Source organism: Corylus avellana, chromosome ca1 (assembly GCF_901000735.1).
Source record: "Corylus avellana chromosome ca1, CavTom2PMs-1.0".
Classification (NCBI taxonomy): Eukaryota; Viridiplantae; Streptophyta; class Magnoliopsida; order Fagales; family Betulaceae; genus Corylus; species Corylus avellana.
Window position 1 is genome coordinate 5,854,711 of NC_081541.1, and position 20,273 is coordinate 5,874,983.

Genomic DNA, 20,273 nt, shown 5'->3' on the forward strand with positions numbered 1-20,273 from the left:
TGGGCCTTTCCCATAAAATTTCTTGGTTTTGTCAATTGGTGCGCACGTGGGCCAAACGTGTATTTAAGTCTCACGTATAACCCCTTTTCATCCTTACAATAAAAAATTAAAAAAAAAAAAAGAAAAGAAAGTGTGATGGAAAGCAGGGAATCCCATCAAACTTCGAAACATAAGCTGAAAGGGATTTTCATCACAAAACTAGAAAGCAATGCGATTTTTGATTTTCACTACAGAAGAAACATCAGTACAAAGAACCAACAACTAATAGCAATTTGCTCCTACTCATGGGGCTACTCACTGAGCATAGTGTGCATATGAGACCCATCCCATGATGTTACATTTTAATCCTTAGGGAAAAAAAAAAACTATTTAAGAATACAGAGATTGTGTACAAATGAACAGCTTCCATATAACTTTTTGACCACATCTTGCTCACCAGCACTTACATGGCTGAAGTTGTGTATCATAGATATATCCACAACTTTCATCATTTTAATGCCCTAAGCTGCCTCTCACTGAAAATTTTTCAGAATCCTTGTCTGCTTAAGGAAGATCCTCCTCACCCTTAAATTGATTCAATACAAAGCGCTCCAAACAGCTCCATCCCCTTCACCACACTTTGAATGAACATACTTGATCTTCTCCACCGATTTGCAGATTCCACTGCAGCTCCAATCAAATGATGCAATGCAAACATTGCCTGCCTGTGCCTTCCACTCACAATCTGCAGCAATTGATAATTAATGTCAGTTGAAGAGAACTTACATCAAATGTTAAAAGTAAACCCATATCAGGCTGTATATGGTATTGACAATCTTGGTTTTCTAGTGGTGTATCATCTAGTAGCAGTAAACTTGTGCTACACATCTATATTAGTACCTGAAAATTTAGCTTTTTTCTTTTTGCAAGTTTTTTTTTTTTTTTCTCAGTTACCAAACAGAAAGTTTGTATATTTTCTTTCTAAATTACAAGTCTTTTCAAAGCAGTACCTGGAGGGGTCCCGCAGCACATATTGCGGTCATCAATGTGCTCAACTTCAAGACCAATAAACCACGAGCCAAGTGACACATCTTCATTGGCATACTTATGCAATATAGCCCTGCAATCACAACCACCACCAACCACAACTTTATGTGTGTCTCATAAAGAAGAATATTTGTATGTGCAAATGTTTCAAATCCAAAAGCTGCCACATCCAAAAAGTCTTGCTGGTTCCAGGAAAATATGGACCCATACACCATTCTCTTTGGACAAAATTTCAGCGCTCTTCTCAAATCAGTTTGATTTTGATCCAAGTCAAAGTTTTTCAACACCAAAACTTTTGGTCAATTTCAACTAAGGCACCTTATTCCAAAGTTTTAATGAAATTTGCAGAATATCTTTTTGACCTGGGCAAAGACCAAAGATGGTGCCAAAATTATGGTAGCTCACAGCCTCACAGGGTAGCAAATTAGGCTACTTCATAAGAAAAAACTTACTGGTTGATAGAAATGTATGTGGCTAGATCCTTTGAGATTGCATATATCTGCCCAGTTGCATGTCGGAAGTATTTATTCCCCTCTTCTCCAAATTTCCAGTACTCTGGCTCATGATACTTGACATCCCTAGAGAACAAAGGAACTTAATTAAAATGCTAATATAACACTAGAGAGATAGGGCAGAAAGCAAATAAAATAGTAACATTTTGATTATCATCAACACATAAGATTCAGGAGAATTACATTCGAGAAAGAACCGGTCCAGATTTCATACACCCAATGTAGACTCTAGGTTTTGAACGGTGACGGGCAAGAGTCGTAGCTAGCATACCTACAAAAACAAGACATGTAAGAAACTCAACCATAGTGATAATAATGCAACAAGATGACAACAAAAATAAAAGAAGTTAAGAGGCTGTGCATACCCAAATTGACATGGACATCATCATCCACCTTGATATAGAAGTCCGCATCCCATGTTGCCACCGCACTGGCAAAGAACATTTTTGTTTTTGCAGACAACTCATGATACCCTTCAACGTGCTCCTACAAGATAATTGCACATATTGAAAATTTGGTACCATTTTCCTTGAAGAGTGTTTTCGATGTTTAGATAAACATAACTTTCTTACCAGCCTAATAAAGTCTTTGTGCAGAGCTTCTTCTGAATCAATAGCTCGATCTAAGATGCTGTTGGATGTTGCACTGAACCAATCATGCAGATATCAGTCAGCTCAATTTCATTTAAAGCAACATTATATGATTTAGCTGTCAATTTCAATATCTTATTGTCATATATGTAATAATATGAGACAAAAGAGATGTACAATTGCAATTACTTTTAGGGATTATCTAATAGTCATATCCAGAAGAATGAATTTTGCTTCAGTAGAAGCCTGAAATTAGTTTTGAAATCATCCTTCTCTTTCAACATATTTGTCTATTCTCCATAATCATATCCCTTTTCATTGAAAATACTAACAATGACAAGCATGAGCCCAACTGACACCATAAGATCATTGCATACAAAACAGGGATTCTATAAATAAATTCCGACCATAATTTCTGACATCTAAATCTAAATATTGACTTTATATCCTAAAACGTCAACAGATCAAAAAGAACCAGGGACAGGCAATTTACCTGTGGCCAATCATGAACCGTATCACGATTCCCTTCTCCTGCTCCAATTGGACAAGCTTTTCACCTACAAAAACACAGCTTAACATTCTTAACAAACAAACCCCACATCCATAATAAGACCAAACAATGAAACATACAAAGAACAAATGTGAATTTACCTTGCGGCATCCAAGTCTCTCTCACCGAATCACGTCGCTTCCTACTACTGAAAGCAGTGTTGATTCCAATGACCATGAACACTTTCTTCCTCTCAGTGGGAAACGAAGAGGTGGAAGCAGAGCCTTCGGGGATCCCCATTTCCCGAGAATTCCGAGTCGCCGATAACCCGATATTCAGCATCGATATCTGCTTGTCTAGGGATCTGGACACACCTCCAAAACTCCAAATTATTAGAAAATTAGCTTGAAACTTAGAGAATTGTGGCAGAAAACACAAAGAATTCTGAGAAACTCACTGAAGTGCTTCCTGGGTTCTGTAAACTCTCTCCGTTACATCGCTATCCGCTGCTGGTTTCTGGGAAAACAATGAAAATTCAATACCCAATAGAAAGGAAAAAATAAATTTTCAAATTTCGACCATTTTTTGAGCATCAACAAAAATTATATATACGTACCGTTTTGGTTGCAAAATCGTCGGTGGAAACAGCTAGCAACTCTTGCTCCTGTCGCCGCCGGTGCATGAGCTGACCGTTAGATTCCGGTGGGGCCCACGTCCTGAGAAACAACGATCCAACACCAAAACGGTGCATGAGCTGACCGTTAGATTCCGGTGGGGCCCACGTCCTGAGAAACAACGATCCAACACCAAAACAATCTCGTCAGCTAGCTTCGAAAACACCCCAATATCAAACCCAAAACGAAAAAAGAAAAACAAATTTCCTACAATTCCAATCAATCAAAAGTTTTCCAACAAAGGAAATGCACGGACACAGGCCGAAGAGAAAAAAGAACAAAAACGGGACCTGCCGCTGATGAGAATGCCAATAAGGAAGGAAAAGGCGCAGAAAACGGGAATCCATTGGGCGGAGATTTTTCCAGCGCTCCGGTTCTTCATTTTCTGCATGTCTGCGTGAGAGAGAGAGAAACAGAGCCTATTGGTTTATAACTCTTCCCTCACAATGAGAGCCGACGAGGACGCTTGACGCTTCTCTTCTTTCGGCTTTTATTTATGGGTGTGCAGCCGGGTTGGCCCGTCAAAGTTAGGCTGTTATTACATGCGACTTTGTGTCGTCTTTGATCTTTCTCACGTCCACGCCTGTCACGGCACGAGTCAAGACCCGTTTTTTTTTTATTTCGGATGGTCCGAAGACGACCCGTTTGACTTTTCTTATTAACTCCCGAAAAACATGCAAACCCCTCAGTTATTTTTTAACCATTGTTCTGTCTATTCAATGTCTCGCCCTTTCAAACTAACTGTCTAACTGTCATTGGTCATGAATTATATACGCTTTGTTGTTTGCTTCTATTTAGGTAACTTGTAACGGTAACTCAATTAAATTAATACAAAATGTATTTTTAATGTGAAAGATAAAAGGTCAAAACAGTTATAAATATTGTGTATTTTGGAATTATTTGTAAATTTTTTTCGAATAATGGTTTAATAAATATTCCATTTAAGGATTGAGGTCCCGTGCAATAACTAGGCATTATACGGGATACAATATTTTTAATATGAAATTTTTATTTCAAACGAATTACTCAAAATTTGGCACACATATTTATTCATTTCTAGCCGTCGATCCTTACATCTATTATGATCACCGTAGCACTTCCCGCTTCGACTACCAATCTGTTACCACCCCTGAATCTGGCTTACATGCTGTTATTTTAATAACATGTATGCTGTAGTTGAATCAACGATCAAGATTGAATTTTAAAGTTGACTTACTTTTAGAAACATTTAATAAGAGAGAGAAAATAAAAGGAGATTTTGAGAAGTTCAATCTTGATCGTTGATTTATTTTAATAATAACATATAAGCTAAATCTACCACCACCCCCACCACTTAAAAGTTTTCTCTCTCCCTCTTGTTGTTCATATAAATGTATAGACAAAAGGGTAACCAATCATTTCTTAGACTGCTTTTTGAGTGGTTGAGCTACGTCACGAGGCTTAAAACCATCATTTGGACCCAAATTAGTGATACATCAATGTATTTTTTTATTGTTCATTTAAAATAAATGGTCCAAATTAGAGTTATTGTACGGTGTACAATAACTCTAGGTACACGGTACTTAGACAAGTATTAGACACAACCTCAATCCAAATACTATCTTTAGATTCAACCAGGTAGTTTCTTAATTAAGAAATTACTTTTCAAAGTCAAAGATATTTTTTCACAAATCACACATCAATAAAATTTCGGTTGGAACTTGGAATAAGAAGGCTAAAATCATGGCAGCTTGTTACAAAGTAGGAAACAAAGAAGATTAAAAAAACAAAATACTTACCTGGCATTTGAAATAGGTTAATCTCATAGAATTTTTGGACAATAGTAAAGGGAATCCAGGAGGAATTGTGGGTTCCTTTTTATAGAGGTGGGAATACATATTCCCTTAGCCATGGGGAAGTTGTTTTTTGTTTTTTTTTTTTATTCTTCTTCTAAAAGACAAAAATGCCCATTTTTTTTATTAATTAAGCGTATTAAACATCACCATGCGCCCTAAATATCCTCGATTACTCAATCTGAAAACCTTACAACATTTGTCATTACCTCATCCAAAATATTGAAATCTGCAAACACACTTCTTGGCTCCACATCAAACATCACTAAAAAAAAAGAAGAAGAAAAGAAAAAAACTGTTCAATTAACAAAATTCTAGAACAAAATAATCAACAAATTGTATGAACTAGAGTCTACTTAAAATATAATAATAATAATAATAATAAAAGAGGTCTATTTTTAGTTAGTTGATTCTAAATGTTGTCATCATCATTAAACTCTACATCCTAGGTAAAACCAAAGAAAGTCATCATTTCTGTTTCAGCGACAAGTTAGAGAGCCCAAAGTCTATGGGCAGTTTCCTGGAATTTAAGGATCCTCTCCGGTCAAGGAGAGAATCCAGACTTGTTAACTTACTAACTTAGGGATAAAATTGTCCCAAACCCCTATTTTAAAGAGGACTGAAACATACGTGTCACACTATGATAATAATTAAAAATCAATAAAATACAAAATCAGTATGCGTGGTTTATAAGATTTGTAATTAACTTACTGTTGTATTAAAATAAACTCGAGATTATGTCATTATGAGGTATGCTAAAAATAAAAAATGTAGTCACTACAACTAAATTACGTCAGCTAACTTAACAAATTTTAATAGCGTAAAATATTAGAGTCAATAAAATTGTGACATGTATTATATTTAAATAAGTGTTACGTTAACGGAATGTGTTAAATTAGTATACGGAATTTGATTGTAAAGAGTAAACTGTTTTTTTGGCATACACCTCCGAATTCATTATGATACTACATATAGCTAATTGTAAATCAAGTAAATTAAAATAACTAATTTTGTATTTTACCAAATATATATATATATATATATATATATATATATATATCAAAAGATTATGAACAACTAATCAACTGAGAATCAAACTTCCGGTGCGGTTGCCTAACGAATTTGACTTAGTTCGTTGATTTTCTTGGGGATCAAATTCCTCACTCGCGTCAGATTTTCACGAAGTTGGTTAATGGCATTGATAAAAGGGACACAACGTTGATGCTTTTCCTGCAAGTCAGGCAAAAAGCTTTGAAAAACAGAAGCATTAAACTTTAAAGAGAGTAACCATTATTAACACATTTTATTTATGTAGACTTTAAGGCTGTGTTTGGCAATGTAATGTAAAAAATGAGTGAAAATGTACTGTAACAGATTTGATTGATACAAGAGAAAAAAGTAAGAATGTTTTATATAAAAAAAGTAAAAAAAAAAAAAAATTGTTTTATAGTGATTTTTTTATTTGAATAATAATAAAAAGTTATTGATGTGATGTAAAAAGTAAGAATGTTATAATTAATTTTGAGAATAATTTTTTTAATTTTTAAGTCCGGTCCGGTCCGGCCTTTTGCCAAACACAGCAAGCTGTGTTTGGCAAAGGGCTTGATAAAAGAAGTGGACTGGAACTGTAGGAGATTTGATTGATATGAGAGAAAAAATATGAATGTTTTGTATAAAAAAGTGAAAAAAAAAAAAAAATTGTTTTGTAGTGATTTTTTTATTGGAATAATAAAAAAAAATTATTGATGTGATATAAAAAGTAAGAATGTTATGATTGATTTTGAGATGAATTTTTTTAGTTTTTGAATCTGGTTTGGTCCACTCTTTTGCCCAAGACAGCTTAAGGGCCCACCATTTAAATTAGCCTTAGGCCCATGGTTGAGGGAAACCAAGGTTCAGCCATAGGGGGGGGGGGTGTGATGAAGAGAGGAGCACCCTCAGGGTGAGGGAAAGTTTGTATTTGGCTACTCATTGGCTACCTGGTCTAAATGACAAAAATACACGGACCTGGCCTATTTCTTCACTAAATTTATGCTGATACCATTAAGACCTACAGATAACTTGATGTGGATGCTAAGAATCAAAAAAATTTATCCAGTTTTATATCTTAGTTTCCAATTTTTTTTTAAAGCCTAGTGGTGCCTTTTTCATAGGGGAAGTCAATAGTCTATTGTAGCCATTTGATTCAAGAGAAGAATATATATAATTACGTGCTTACACGTATTAGCATGTGATTAGAGTTACGTCAACCACTTTAAAAAAAAACTTTAACACCTGCCAATCATATGTTTACACGTGTAAACAAATTGTAAAATAAATATTAAATGTCTAGCAATTTTCCTAATAAAATACGAAAAACTTGAGCATAATATATGTATTTTAAATGTCCACATAAGGATAAAGAAATGGGGAGAGAGATTCGATTTAGTATCTTTTATTTCATGATGTGTGATTTCTAACTGATTAAATTATCCCTTAAAGACAACTTGAGCATAAAACTGACTCTCCCATATTTGAAAGCTATTGATACAAGGTCCAAACTTATTAATTGGTTTGCTTCCTTGTTTTGCCTTTCGATATATAGATTAGCTTCCAAAAACTTGACTGTTTGCTCATGGACCCAGATCTGAGATTTGGTCCTGTAAAGCTAGCCTAGGCAGCTATTTTATGGGGACCATATCACAAACCTCTTATGTTCAAAAAAAAAAAAAAATCAATGACTAATAGGAACTGACATGTTAATATTATATAATTGTTATAAGATAAAAATGTGATTTATAACGTTACTTTTAATAATTTTGTGAGCAATGAGCAATAAGTTAGAAGTAGTATGGACCTCCAAAGGATTCGGATCAAGACAAAGGTGGTGGTGTGGCGGTCCTCCACCCTAGTAGGGCTTTAGTTTGGGGTAATTGCCATCAAAAGAAAAGACAAGAGGCTGAATAGATTGAACTGTTAATAGGTTTTAGGAAAAAAAAAATTGAATTTTTTTTTATGTGATTAAAATGTAATTTTTTTAATTTTGTTTTTTATGTGTGTGTTTTTCTATTCAAATAAGGGGAAGAGGAAAACAAGGATTACAAATGAGACTCATTGCAACTTCTAATACAAATAGAATAAAGAAATAGAGAGGAAGTAGAATGCTACACATTACATAGGGTTCTTGCAAGCTTTCAGCTCGGCGATTGAGAATTTCTCACTTCTTTCCTTACGGAAATTAAAGACCGAGTCGTCTTCTATCTCCCATCACATCAAAGGTAACACTTCCCTTCTTATTCTTCCTCTTGTAAATTATTATTTGCTTCATTTTTTTTAACTTTTCGTTGTTGATTGGGAGGAGCGGAACTACATGGGGCCGTTAGCCTTCTCAACCCCCATGTTTTCCTAATTTTTTTTTTTTTTGTACTTTTACCCCTGCAAACTATAAATGTTAGTTCCGCGCGCCTGTTGATTGTTATGGCTGATAGCTAATTTGATCGCATGAGTGTGCGATTCATCGGCGTTTTCTTGAACAGTGGTTCCATATTATCATTTTTCACTTCAAGCTATTGTTTTTGCAGCGGAGTTGTAATATGTATTTCCTTTTATCTTTTTTCTTGTCATTTCTGTTTGATATATTTTGCTACGTTTTGTGTTTGCCATTTTCTGCTTGATTTATAGCTTCATGGTGAGCTAATCATATTGCAAAAAGCTGTTTGAATGATGTATCACTCATATTTGATTTTGGATTCAGATTCCTTCAAACTGAGATTTAAAAGAAGCATGCTTTGCAGTTCTCAGTAGAATTTTTGACAAAACCATCGATTTGGGTAGCACAGAGTGCCTGCAGTTTACAGATAGTAGCAAATAATCCAGTAATATATGTTTTTGTTCCTACCTATTCAGGGTGCATTCAAATCTTTGAACCAAGATTGATGCTCTTTAGAGGCTAGTATTTGTAGGTTTCTTGAAAGGATGTGAGACCACGATGTAAACTTGTGATCTAATGTGGTTTGTTATGGGTGTCTAGTTTGTCAAAATCCCAGATTTTTGGACATAGAGGGCTCGTTTGGCAACCGCTTTCAGGGGCTAAAAAGCAAAAGCATATTAACAAACAACTCAGAACACAAAACACTCAAAACTACTTTCACTTTTATATCACATCACAACCATAAAGCAAAAAAAAAAAAAAAAAAAAACCCTCTAAATAGTTTGCAGCACCCCACTATTGTTTGGATTTTGTCTGAAAATTTGTCAAATTGCCTCTTGCAAGAATGTATTTTGAATGTCAAATACATGGGACAGGTGAGACCATTAAAGCACTATTCATCGCTTGGTGTGGAACAGTGGATGTGGTATGAAAATGATTTTTCTAATTATTTTATTCCAATATTGCCCTTGTATCATAATCATAATAATTGTAATTTGACAGAAACAACAATTAATAAGATGGAGAAAAGTAAAGAGTATTACGCTCGTAGAAGTTTCAACATCTTACGGAACTTCTATGCTTTCTGCATTTTGACAAGAAAAGTAGACCATATAGAAGCGTTTGCTACTGCAGACAATATTTAAGTCTATAAGATTGGAGTTGCAATTAAAAAAAAAAAAAAAAGGTAAATCTTTACCCCTTGTGTGGGGTTGGTGACAGAGTAGGGCCACCCCTACTATCCATGGCCTGCCTTTATAGACCCTCCTTCTTCTTCATTTTTCTTTCCTTTTTTTTTTTTTTTGTTTTTTTTAACATAAGTTTTTCTGAGGTAGATAAACATGACAAGTGATAAGTTTTTCTGTTAACGAGGGAGCGAAAAATTTAAGAGAAGAGCTTATTTATCAAGTGAGTAAAACTCAGGGCTTTGTCCAAATAAAGGCAAAAAAAGTCTTGGACTTTTAATACAATTTTCCTTAAAGAAATCCCAAACTGGTTAAAAATTTAAAAGTAAATAATGAAATTAATAATTAAATAAATGAGATTGATTCTCTCATCAAAGACCCAAACCGTCTGAATCGGATTTTCCCCTGCGTTTTCTGCCTTTTCTTCTTCTCTCCACAATTCTTTTCTTTGACTATTTACTCTCTCTCTCTCTCTCTCTCTAATACTTTTCCTTCTAGGGTTCTTTTCTTCATCAACTCCTCCTTCCTCTCCATAAAAGTCTCAACCTCTCTCATCTATTATCTTCAAGCTAACTGAGCCACACATACACACAATGGCAAACATCACTTTCCCTTCTTCTTCTTCTCTGTATAACCCAGTGGTGTCAGCCGCATCTTCTTCTTCTGGAGCTCCTGAGGACGCCTTTGAAGACGGCTGCAGTATATGCCTGGAGCCTTTCACCACCGCCGACCCTGCCACTGTATGTCATCACATTACCATTATAATCGTCATCATTAAATTTACTATCTTTTTCTGTCATTAGACTGTGTTTTGTGTTTCTGTTTTGGTTATTTGTTTGTGTAACTATAGCGCGTGTTGTAGGTTTGAATGGGTTTGTTTGTTTGTTTTTTTGTTTTTTTTTTAATTGAGGGAGATCATGGGTTTTGTGTTTCTGACACTGAAAATCATAGGTTTTTTTTGTTTGTTTTTTTGTTTGTCGGTTTGTTGTTATAAGGGAGAGGAAAAGGGTTTTCAATATGCTAAGCTTAGTGATCCTTTATGAACTGCCTCTACTTATAGTGGAACAGAAGGAGGGAAAATTACACAAATTTAGACTTGGACTTGGGCTGTTGAATAATGAGGATATTACTTTATTGGTTTGATGTTCTTTTCCTTTGTTAGTGGGTGTTGCGTTGGGCTTTTGAACGCAACTTGGTCATGATGATCAATGTCTGGTTTTAAAATTATGTGATAAGTGGGATATGTTATTCAGATCAATCCTCTGATTTCTGGTTGCCTATTTTCGCTTTCTGAATATGTTTTGTTGTAATTTAGGGGTGACGATGGACAAATGTGATCTGATCTGTCTAATGCGAGTTGGTATATCATTGTGAAATCTAGGAAAATTCTTCCATTTATCAGGATCAGGAGAATGGATCCCTTTAGACTGAGGCACTAAAATAAACTGATGGGGATTTTTAATGGAAATATTACGTTTCCTAGACAAATATTTCACCAGAGGAGGTAAGAGGATTTGGGATATTGAATACAAACAATTGAAACTTATACTTGCATCAATTAGGTATTGTCCTATTTGCTCCGGTTGATTACTTGTTCGGTCACGATATTAAATTGCTCCATGTGGCCAAATATGTGCTTTGGTTAAGAAAGAATGCGTGTATAGAAGACTGATGCAAAAATAATATATATTCATATCATGAATCGAAAGATGCCTGCTTTTTCTAAAAACTTGCAGCTTAGATATAGTTACTCTTGGGTTCAACTCTTAACTAGAATTTTAACACCTCGGACCTTGTTTCCTGTTTCAGATTACCAGTTGCAAACATGAATATCATCTTCATTGTATTCTTGAATGGTAATCTAATAAATTTACGCCACCCCAACCCCCCCCTCCCGGCACACACACACACACAAACAAATTCCATGAGTTCTTTTTAATTGAACTCATTTATTCTTGTAGGTCTCAAAGAAGTGAAGAGTGTCCTATATGTTGCCAGTTTGTTATCTTAAAAGATCCTGCCAGGTATATAATTCATTGTGAATAGATCTCTGCCCTTCTTCTCTCTCTTTTGAGTATCACTAATTAATTCAGCTTCTGTAGCCAAGGGCTTCTAGCTGCAGTGCAGATTGAAAGGCGCTCAAGGTCAAGGTCAAGGAACATTTCTTCTGCGGCTCCCACATCACTTCGTCATTTCTGTGAAGACTTCAGTGTTGAGCATGTGAGTGATTTACTTTATTATGAATCTCCATGATCAAGAATCTTTATTCTTAACGGTTGGCTTAGTGAGAAAAGAATGTGTGTTGATAAGAAGTGAAACTGAAACTTCCAGGATGCTTCTTACTCGGACGATGACTCTGATTTTGATGAGCGTATTATGCAGCATATGGCTGCTGCTGCTAGCAGAGCTCGTTATGTTAGTAGAAGGGAAAGGCAGAGATCTTCTGGGATTGTTCCTTCCCAATTTCTTGTTTTCACATCTCCTGAAAACACGTCACAGAAAACAAATGCAACTTCAGCAGAAAATTTTCAAAATTTAAGTTATGTATCACCCGAGGGTGATTCACTATCTGGCATACCTTCTGCTATTAACATTCAACCTCAGTCATCTGTGGATGTTAATTTAGTCTCCAGTGCTGCTGTTAACAGAGATATCCCTTTTAAACCCAGGTGTGCTCACAGGACTTCTAGTCCTACTACAATGGAGCATTCCATGCTTTCGTTTTTATTAACCTTGTTTCTTGGGCCATCATCTGTTTTATTCTCAAGCATAATTTTTTTGTTTATTATCAGATTTACAGTTACAAATTGGAACATGTGATTGAACACCTCATGCAGTTAAGAACACAAACACTAATGATCTGACTAATGCACTGTCGTATAGCATCATCTGGACTGCACTTACTTTATCTCTACTGAAAATTGTTACCTTGGCATCCATACTAGTTTTCTTTTACAGAACTACATAAAAATTTCTGGCATCCTTCTGTCTGTAGATTTTTTTTTTCAGTATCTCTGTATCTTATGACTATTCGTGTAATCATCATCCAGGCTTCTTCACAGCCAGCCACCGCCTGATACTCCAAGAAGGCCTAGCACATCTGAGATATTCTCCTTTCCAGAGACACTCAAATCTAAAATGTCTGCTGCTTCAGCTAGGTATATGGTGCCCTTTTGGTTCTTGTTGTAATTGATGTTTCCTCGTTTTGTGACTTTCATACTGAGGTGTTTGGATGTGTGGCAACAGATATAAGGAATCAATCTCAAAGGGTACCCGGGGCTTTAAGGAGAAGCTACTTGCTCATAATAACTCGGTAAAAGAGCTAAGCAAAGGAGTTCAGCGCGAGATGACTGCAGGAATTGCTGGTGTTGCACGGATGATTGAACGCCTAGATCTTAGTTCAAAGCGAACTGGATCCTCTGTTCCTGTTTCCAGATGTACGGTGGGCCCTTCAAACTTATCCTTCAAAGGAAAGGGTGTGGAGGATAAGGTTGATGCTCAGTCTCTTGACAAAAATAGTGGGCTAATTGGAGATGATTTAAGCCCAGATGCAACCTATATCTCTGGTGCTATACCTGGACAGCCAGAGATTCCTCATGCACAGGTTCTTAAAAAATTACCTTTAGATGTTGCTCTGCCGACTAAATGCTGAAATTTCTTTTTGTGAACATAGCATATGAAATCATAAGCCGGTAGTGTTATAAGGAGGCACCAATCCATTGAAGTTGCTGGATACATAGGCTGTTTTTTGGAGTCTGAAACTGTGTCATTTAGATGTATTAACTAAGGCATGTGGGGCTGCTTTAAATTTTATGAATAATATTAATCTCAGAGAAAAAAAAAACAGAAGGGTGAATTTTTTTTCGGGCAACCCAATAGATATATATACTAATCAAAATCTTCTTTTCCGTTTTCATTTGCAGTGTGGATAAAAAGTTTGTGTTTATCAGCTAACCCAGGAGGCAGATGATGCAAGTGACGTAGTGTGTGATAAAACCAATCCGCTGGCTGGTTTTCGTCCGGCATTGCCTCCCTGCCTATAAACATGCGAAGTGGAAAACCTTAATCGGACCAGATGTTGTCCAGGCCAACAGTGTTTTACTTTCTTCATAGTTAAAAACTGAGAATTCTGGTCTTTATTAACTGTTTCTAACCTTACTTGTTTGGTAAAATCTGGACTGCTCTGATGTGGTAAAAGGCATTGAATAACTTAAGTCTTCACTGCAAATCAATCCTCCTCTTCTGGTCTCGGTGTGTAGAACTTGAAAACCTCAACATTTTAAGGAACCTGCCTCGAGTTAAAAAATGCTTTCAGGTATTTAGGGTTCTAATCGAGCCAAGTCGAGCAAGTATTGAATGTTCAAGTTAGGTTATTTAAGCTTTTTAACCATGAGCTGAGTTCGAGCTTATCACTAAGCCAGATAATTTGTTCAAATTTTGTTTATTTATTTTTCAAACAACTCTAACTTGTTTATGAGTTATTCAATTAATTTATTCTTTGCATATATATATATATAAACTTTGCTCTTATTATTAAAAAAATGTTTTTCATATGCAAAAAGAAAATGATTTTTATTAGTCGAGTTGGAGGAAGTTTTTTAACCCGCAAGACATTTTATATGTTAAAGTTTGCTACTTTGTGAATATGGGGAAAAAGAGGACGAGTTTATTTAGATTTTCAACCCTTTTAAATTGTATGTTTGCATATGTATTTATATATTTAGATTCGAATTAATGATCTTCGTTTCATGAGGCATGGTCTATAACCGATTGAGTTATCCCTTAGGGACTAATGAGATAATTAAAATACTATTAGACCGGTGAGACCATTAAAGTACTATTGATCGCTTGGTGTGGATCAGTGGATGTGTGTGAAAATGATTTTTCTAATTATTCTATTCCAATATTGCCATTGTATCATGATCATAATAATTGTAATTTGACAGAAATAACAATTAATAAGATGGAGAAGTAATTAATATTTGTATAGACGCTTGTAGAAGTTTCAAGATCTTTACGGAACTTCTATGCTTTCTGCATTTTGACAAGAAAAGTATCTTGAAAAACTTCCCCGAACATATCTCACCCCCCGCTCCCGAAGAATAATGGAAAAAAACTTTCTAAAAGTTATCATCAAGTTTAGAATAATATATATCATCTTTGGTGGTGTTTTTACTGTGAAAAGTTTATATTTTCATGTAAAAACAAAACAAAAGAAATATATTGTCATGGAAAATGATCATTATTTTTTAAAAAATAATAAAATAAAATATATGAGAAAAGCAAAAGTGGAGAGAGAAATTATCGAATACATAAGTTAGAATGGTTTTGGCTTTAAAGCCTACGTTCATCATCGAAAAGAATCCGATAAAGCTACATATTTAATTCTTTATTGAATGATTATATATAGCAAATGAGATAGACTATAAAAGATAATCAAATCTTACGCATATGACTATTAATATGGATATCAATTATCATGGGTCCCATCCAAATATCTCAATGCATGGCAAATGATCATACAACTCTTGCATAGTTACAACCCCTCTCATATGGCATACAACTAGAAACTCTACAAAAGATCACCTCCAAGAAATTTTGCATTAAACGGGTCACAATTATTATTTTTATTGACTTAAGTATTGGAAGCTCCACAGTTTTTTGGGAGTTGACATTTTTCTAATAAGTTTCTCCTTATTTTGTAAGCACCCATTGTCCAATTCAGTCGGCCTTACAAAAATTTACTTCAACAATTATGATAATTTGATAAATATCTATTAGACAAAATATATCTATAAGAGTAATATGAAAATATCATATGTATTTTCTATTTACCCTCTTTCTTTGCATGCAAGTATTCTATTTTTTTGGCTTTGACAATGTAGCTAGCACTCAACAAATTCATACCTTAGTTTCTTTGACCGCCAAGTTAATGTTTAGGAAAAAGTCGAAATGTTATCAATGGCCATGTGTCCATGACGTGGCATGATTGTGACAATGGAATACCTTATACCTCCCCCCTCTCTCATTCGAATCCTTATCTCTTTATTTTTAATTAATAAAATTTAATCATTCAAAATAAAAAAAATAGAAACATGAAGAAGAAAAAAAAAAGAGAGAAAAAAATGTTTTCTAAATGGATAATATTTTATAACAAGCAAATATTATTTTTTATTAATTATATATATAAAAAAAATGTTTACTTATCACATGTTATTAATTTTAAAAATTGAATTTAAGAAAAATAATTTAATTCAAAAAATATATATTTTTTTTTTGGGTCTTTCTAAACAAGGACAAGACCGTAAAATAAGAAAAGAAAATTGCATTTAAATTAGTATAAGTTTATTAAGGAGCTGAGTTTGCCCTAAAGCCGTGACGCGTAGGGTTTCTTAGGCTCTCTGCTTGTCGCATCTATAAATACCCTGCTCCTTTCTTATTGTTTCCACAATATTCCAACACTGCCCTGCGCAAAGCAAAGCGCGAGACGTCTTTGCCTTCTTCTTCGAAGTTATCTCTCACATCCAATTAGAAGGTAACGATTCCCTTCTTCCTCATCGTCTTCTAGGTTTTCACTGGCTTTCCCTTTTTTTTTTGTTTTTGTTTTTTTTTTGGTATATAATTTTGCTTTTTGAATTTATTTTGCATAGTTGTGGATTTTGATCGTCGATTGTAATGGTATTCGCTTGATCTGAGCTTATGTATTGCGTTTTATGATTACAGGTCCTTGTTTTTGTAGTGGGCTTGTTGTAGATCTGTTGTCCGCTTTTTTTTTTAGGTATTTAGGTTTTTGATCTAAATTTCGACGATTGATTATTGTTTTCTGCTTGTTATGGATCTGAACTCTTGATTAATTGATTGATGAATAAGATTGTAATAGATATTCATTGTGGTTAAATCTCCGTGTTGTTGGATTCCGCTGATTTGAACTTTGGGATTGGTGGTTCGAGTTGGCTTTTTTTAGAGAAAGCTCCTCCGATCTATGAAATTCGTTTTAGTGCTGGATTTTTATTGTTTATTCATTTATATTTTGTTAATGTTTTATTATTCTATGTTTGATTTTTTTGTTTTTCAAACACTGGGTTCCAAGGTGATAAATGCTTTGATTCTCTGGTTATTTTTCAAACAGTGTGTAATGAAAACGGTTTGTATTACATGAGAAGAGTTTGACATGAAGTAATTAGAAAGATATTGATTGATTATTGTGCTTGGTTCATCAAAAATGTTGTGTGGATTGATGTATTTATCAATCTGTTTGTCTAAATGGCATAAATGGTTGCACGCCTGTTGTGTGGAAAAAATTTGGCTGTAATTGGGCCTTGAACTTATATATGTCGATATAACCTTACCATTTTCAGATTTGAGTTTTTAAATGATGCTAAGATAGTTTCTGTTTCTATTTTCTATGAAGTGATGGTCGATTGATAATTTAGGATCCCCACTAATGTGAATCTTATTTTTGTGTATGAATTAGATCTTACTTTCAGCTCTTGGTGGTGTATCAATTTATAAATCTGTGCTCTTGATTTATTTAAATCATCTAGTGTGCAAGAAATAAGGATCGAAACAAAGAAAGCGTGGGATGAAAACCTTGTGTAGTCTGTTTATTAGTGTTTTATGTTTGCAATCTTTTTATGAAATAGTTTAATCATTGTAAAATAATTATGTTATTTGATTTCAGGAGATTGGCAGTTTAATCTGCTATTTTGCAGCTCGCTAAAGTGGAGGGTATTAAGTTCGAAGCTTCTTTTATGTCTGAACAGGCTACTTTCTTTTTGTCATCAATTGGGTTACTTGGTGAGTACTGTCCTACGTCTAGGAAAAAGAACGGACATATTGTTGATAAAGTTGGATGCATGCATCTTGGCTTATCAGAAGGCTACAGTGCACACTGTTTGGGTTGCCAGTTTATGCGTCCTTTTCCAATTGCTAACTTTACTGGTAAAGGAGGATTTCTGGTCACAAGAAAACCTGCATCTGATTTGTGCCACTTCTGAGAAACTTAATCCACCAGTCTGACTGTAGACTGTAGTAACAAGATGGCACTACAAAACATTGGTGCTTCAAACCGTGATGATGCTTTCTATAGGTATAAGATGCCAAGAATGGTAACGAAGATTGAAGGTAGAGGAAATGGAATCAAAACTAATGTGGTTAACATGGTTGAGATTGCAAAGGCTCTTGCTAGACCTGCTTCTTACACCACAAAGTATTTCGGTTGTGAGCTTGGAGCACAGTCCAAATTTGACGATAAGACTGGAACTTCCCTTGTTAATGGTGCCCATGACACTGCAAAGCTTGCCGCACTTCTTGAAAACTTCATTAAGAAATATGTTCAATGCTATGGCTGTGGCAACCCCGAGACTGAGATACTGATCACTAAGACGCAGATGATCACCCTGAAATGCGCTGCATGTGGATTTATTTCAGATGTTGATATGCGGGACAAGCTTACAACATTTATTGTCAAGAACCCGCCTGAGCAAAAGAAGGGATCAAAAGACAAGAAGGCAATGAGGAGGGCTGAGAAGGAGCGGCTTAAGGAAGGGGAGGCTGCTGATGAGGAGCAGAAGAAGCATAAAAAGGAGGTAGTGAAGAAGAAAGGCACCTCTGGTAGTGCAAAGGATGTTGCTTCCAAAGCATCAATTAAGAAAAAAAGCAATAGCTCTGATGAGGATCACTCCCCAACTTACAGCCAGGCTGATGAGAATGACCAAGCAGTCGATGATGATGATGATGTCCAGTGGCAGACAGACACTTCATTGCAGGCAGCTCGGCAGCGCATCCAGGAACAGTTGAGTGCTGTAACTGCTGATATGGTCATGCTTTCTACAGAAGAGGAGAAGCAAAAGTCTGCAAAGAATTCTCCAGGACGCGAAGGGAAAACTCAGATTAATGGACACAGCAACGGTCTTACTAGTGCCCATGGGAAACTCGATGAAGAGAAGCAAAAGTCTGCAAAGAATTCTCCGGGGTGCGAAGGGAAAACGGAGATTAATGGACACAGCAACGGTCACAGTAGTGCCCACGGGAACCTTGTTGACGCCATAAGGGAATTCCTGAAGAAGGGTTCCTCTGCAAGCCAGCTGAAATCCTTTTTGGGATCACTCACTGGGAATTCCCAAGAAGTCATGGATGCCCTGTTTGATGCTCTCTTTGGGGGCATTGGAAAGGGGTTCGCAAAAGATGTGGCCAAAAAGAAGAACTACTTGGCAGCAGCCACTCAAGAGGAGGGATCTCAGATGGTTCTGTTGCGCGCTTTGGAGTCTTTCTCTGCAAAGGCAAGTCCCGAGGCTGCTAAGGAGGTGGCATTGGTTCTGAAAGCACTTTATGACGGTGATCTGTTGGAGGAGTCGTCTGTATTCGAGTGGTACCAGCAGGGTTTGGTTGGTGGCAACAAAACCTCCCGGATTTGGAAGAATATTGAGCCCTTTATTCAGTGGCTTCAGAATGCTGAGTCCGAGTCAGAAGAGGAGTGATCCTGAACGCCCTACTTTGCCTACATTACTTCTACTACTATCTATCTCAATGGAAATTAAATGGTTTAATTTGTGTTTTATTCCGTCGTTGATGTCTGTCTTGGTGTCTGGAAATAAAAGGATAAGCATTGGGCTGGCTTTTCTGAGCCTGTCAGCTGCCCAATGCTTTGCTTTTGTTGTTTAATTTGAGTTGGCTTGCCTGTTTGACCTAAAGACGATAAATGCTTTTATTTATGTTGTGTTAAATTGAGTCTGCCGTTTGGTTTCTATGAAGTTTGGTTTTATTATGCATTTGTATTATCTTTCTATTTGGAATTTTTTTTTTTGGGTTAAATACTAAAAACCTCCTAGGGTTAAGATACTTTATTTTTTTTCTTAAGTTTTGATTTGTATCAAAAGTACATGTGATTTTGATAAAATTAAATTGGTTATTTCATTCATTGATCGTTAGGTTAGTTGTCTTAACTGAAGTTGACGTGAACCAATTAAAATTTGTCACCTAGTATAAGCCACCTAATTAAATTTTTTATTTAAAAAAAATATTAATTGGTTCATGTATCAGTGATGTAGACTTTCGTTGGTCAACGGATAGAATAAGCAATTTGGTCTTTATTAAAATAACTTATACATCTTGTAAAACAAATCAAAACCTTGGGAGAAAAAATAAACAGTCCAAACCTTAAAGGGGTTTTTAGTATTTAACTTTTTTTTTTTTTTTTTCTTTCATGTTTGGGTTGCATGGATACTGTGTGTTACTCTCGTCACAATAGTTCTTGGAAGCTGCCCAAAGACAAAACAGTTTGCTTCAATGTGGTTCTTTTTACAGTGTAATAGCTCAAGTACCCGCCGATGATCGTATAAATGCGACTAAAAGTCAGAGTGCACATCCCATTTAAATCTTTTGCGGATAAAAAAAATTTAATGATTTTTTTTTTTAAAAAAAAAAATTTATGATAGATGTTAAAAATTAATGATCTATTTGATCGAAGGAGTGAATTTATAAAAAGTCATACCTCAGATACCTTGAGTTCGTGTTTGAGAAGAGAAAAGAGAAGCAAGTTTTTGATAAGGTTAACG

General features: G+C 35.3%; 3 protein-coding genes across 3 annotated transcripts; 2 read left to right on the top strand and 1 right to left on the bottom strand.

Annotated features, from left to right (window-relative positions):
* Positions 1-192: 192 nt before the first annotated feature.
* On the bottom strand, positions 193-3,758 carry LOC132182340 (beta-1,3-galactosyltransferase 7). Its single transcript, XM_059595561.1, has 11 exons — positions 3,583-3,758; positions 3,235-3,334; positions 3,076-3,134; positions 2,780-2,982; positions 2,622-2,685; positions 2,111-2,183; positions 1,904-2,024; positions 1,722-1,809; positions 1,479-1,604; positions 990-1,099; positions 193-724 (listed from the first exon to the last, which is right to left on the bottom strand). The coding sequence occupies exons 1-11, from the start codon at positions 3,681-3,683 to the stop codon at positions 576-578; spliced, it is 1,194 nt and encodes a 397-aa protein (XP_059451544.1). The 5' UTR covers positions 3,684-3,758; the 3' UTR covers positions 193-575.
* A 6,152-nt stretch (positions 3,759-9,910) lies between these two features.
* LOC132183320 (E3 ubiquitin-protein ligase RHF1A-like) lies at positions 9,911-13,992 on the top strand. Its single transcript, XM_059596732.1, has 8 exons — positions 9,911-10,457; positions 11,527-11,573; positions 11,679-11,741; positions 11,820-11,937; positions 12,049-12,386; positions 12,768-12,875; positions 12,964-13,321; positions 13,641-13,992. Exons 1-8 carry the CDS (start codon positions 10,311-10,313, stop codon positions 13,647-13,649), a joined length of 1,188 nt encoding a protein of 395 aa, XP_059452715.1. The 5' UTR covers positions 9,911-10,310; the 3' UTR covers positions 13,650-13,992.
* A 2,155-nt stretch (positions 13,993-16,147) lies between these two features.
* Positions 16,148-19,463, top strand: LOC132185262 (eukaryotic translation initiation factor 5-like). The gene is made up of 2 exons (XM_059599060.1): positions 16,148-16,252; positions 17,399-19,463. Exon 2 carries the CDS (start codon positions 17,757-17,759, stop codon positions 19,194-19,196), a length of 1,440 nt encoding a protein of 479 aa, XP_059455043.1. The 5' UTR covers positions 16,148-16,252; positions 17,399-17,756; the 3' UTR covers positions 19,197-19,463.
* The last annotated feature ends 810 nt before the right edge of the window (positions 19,464-20,273 follow it).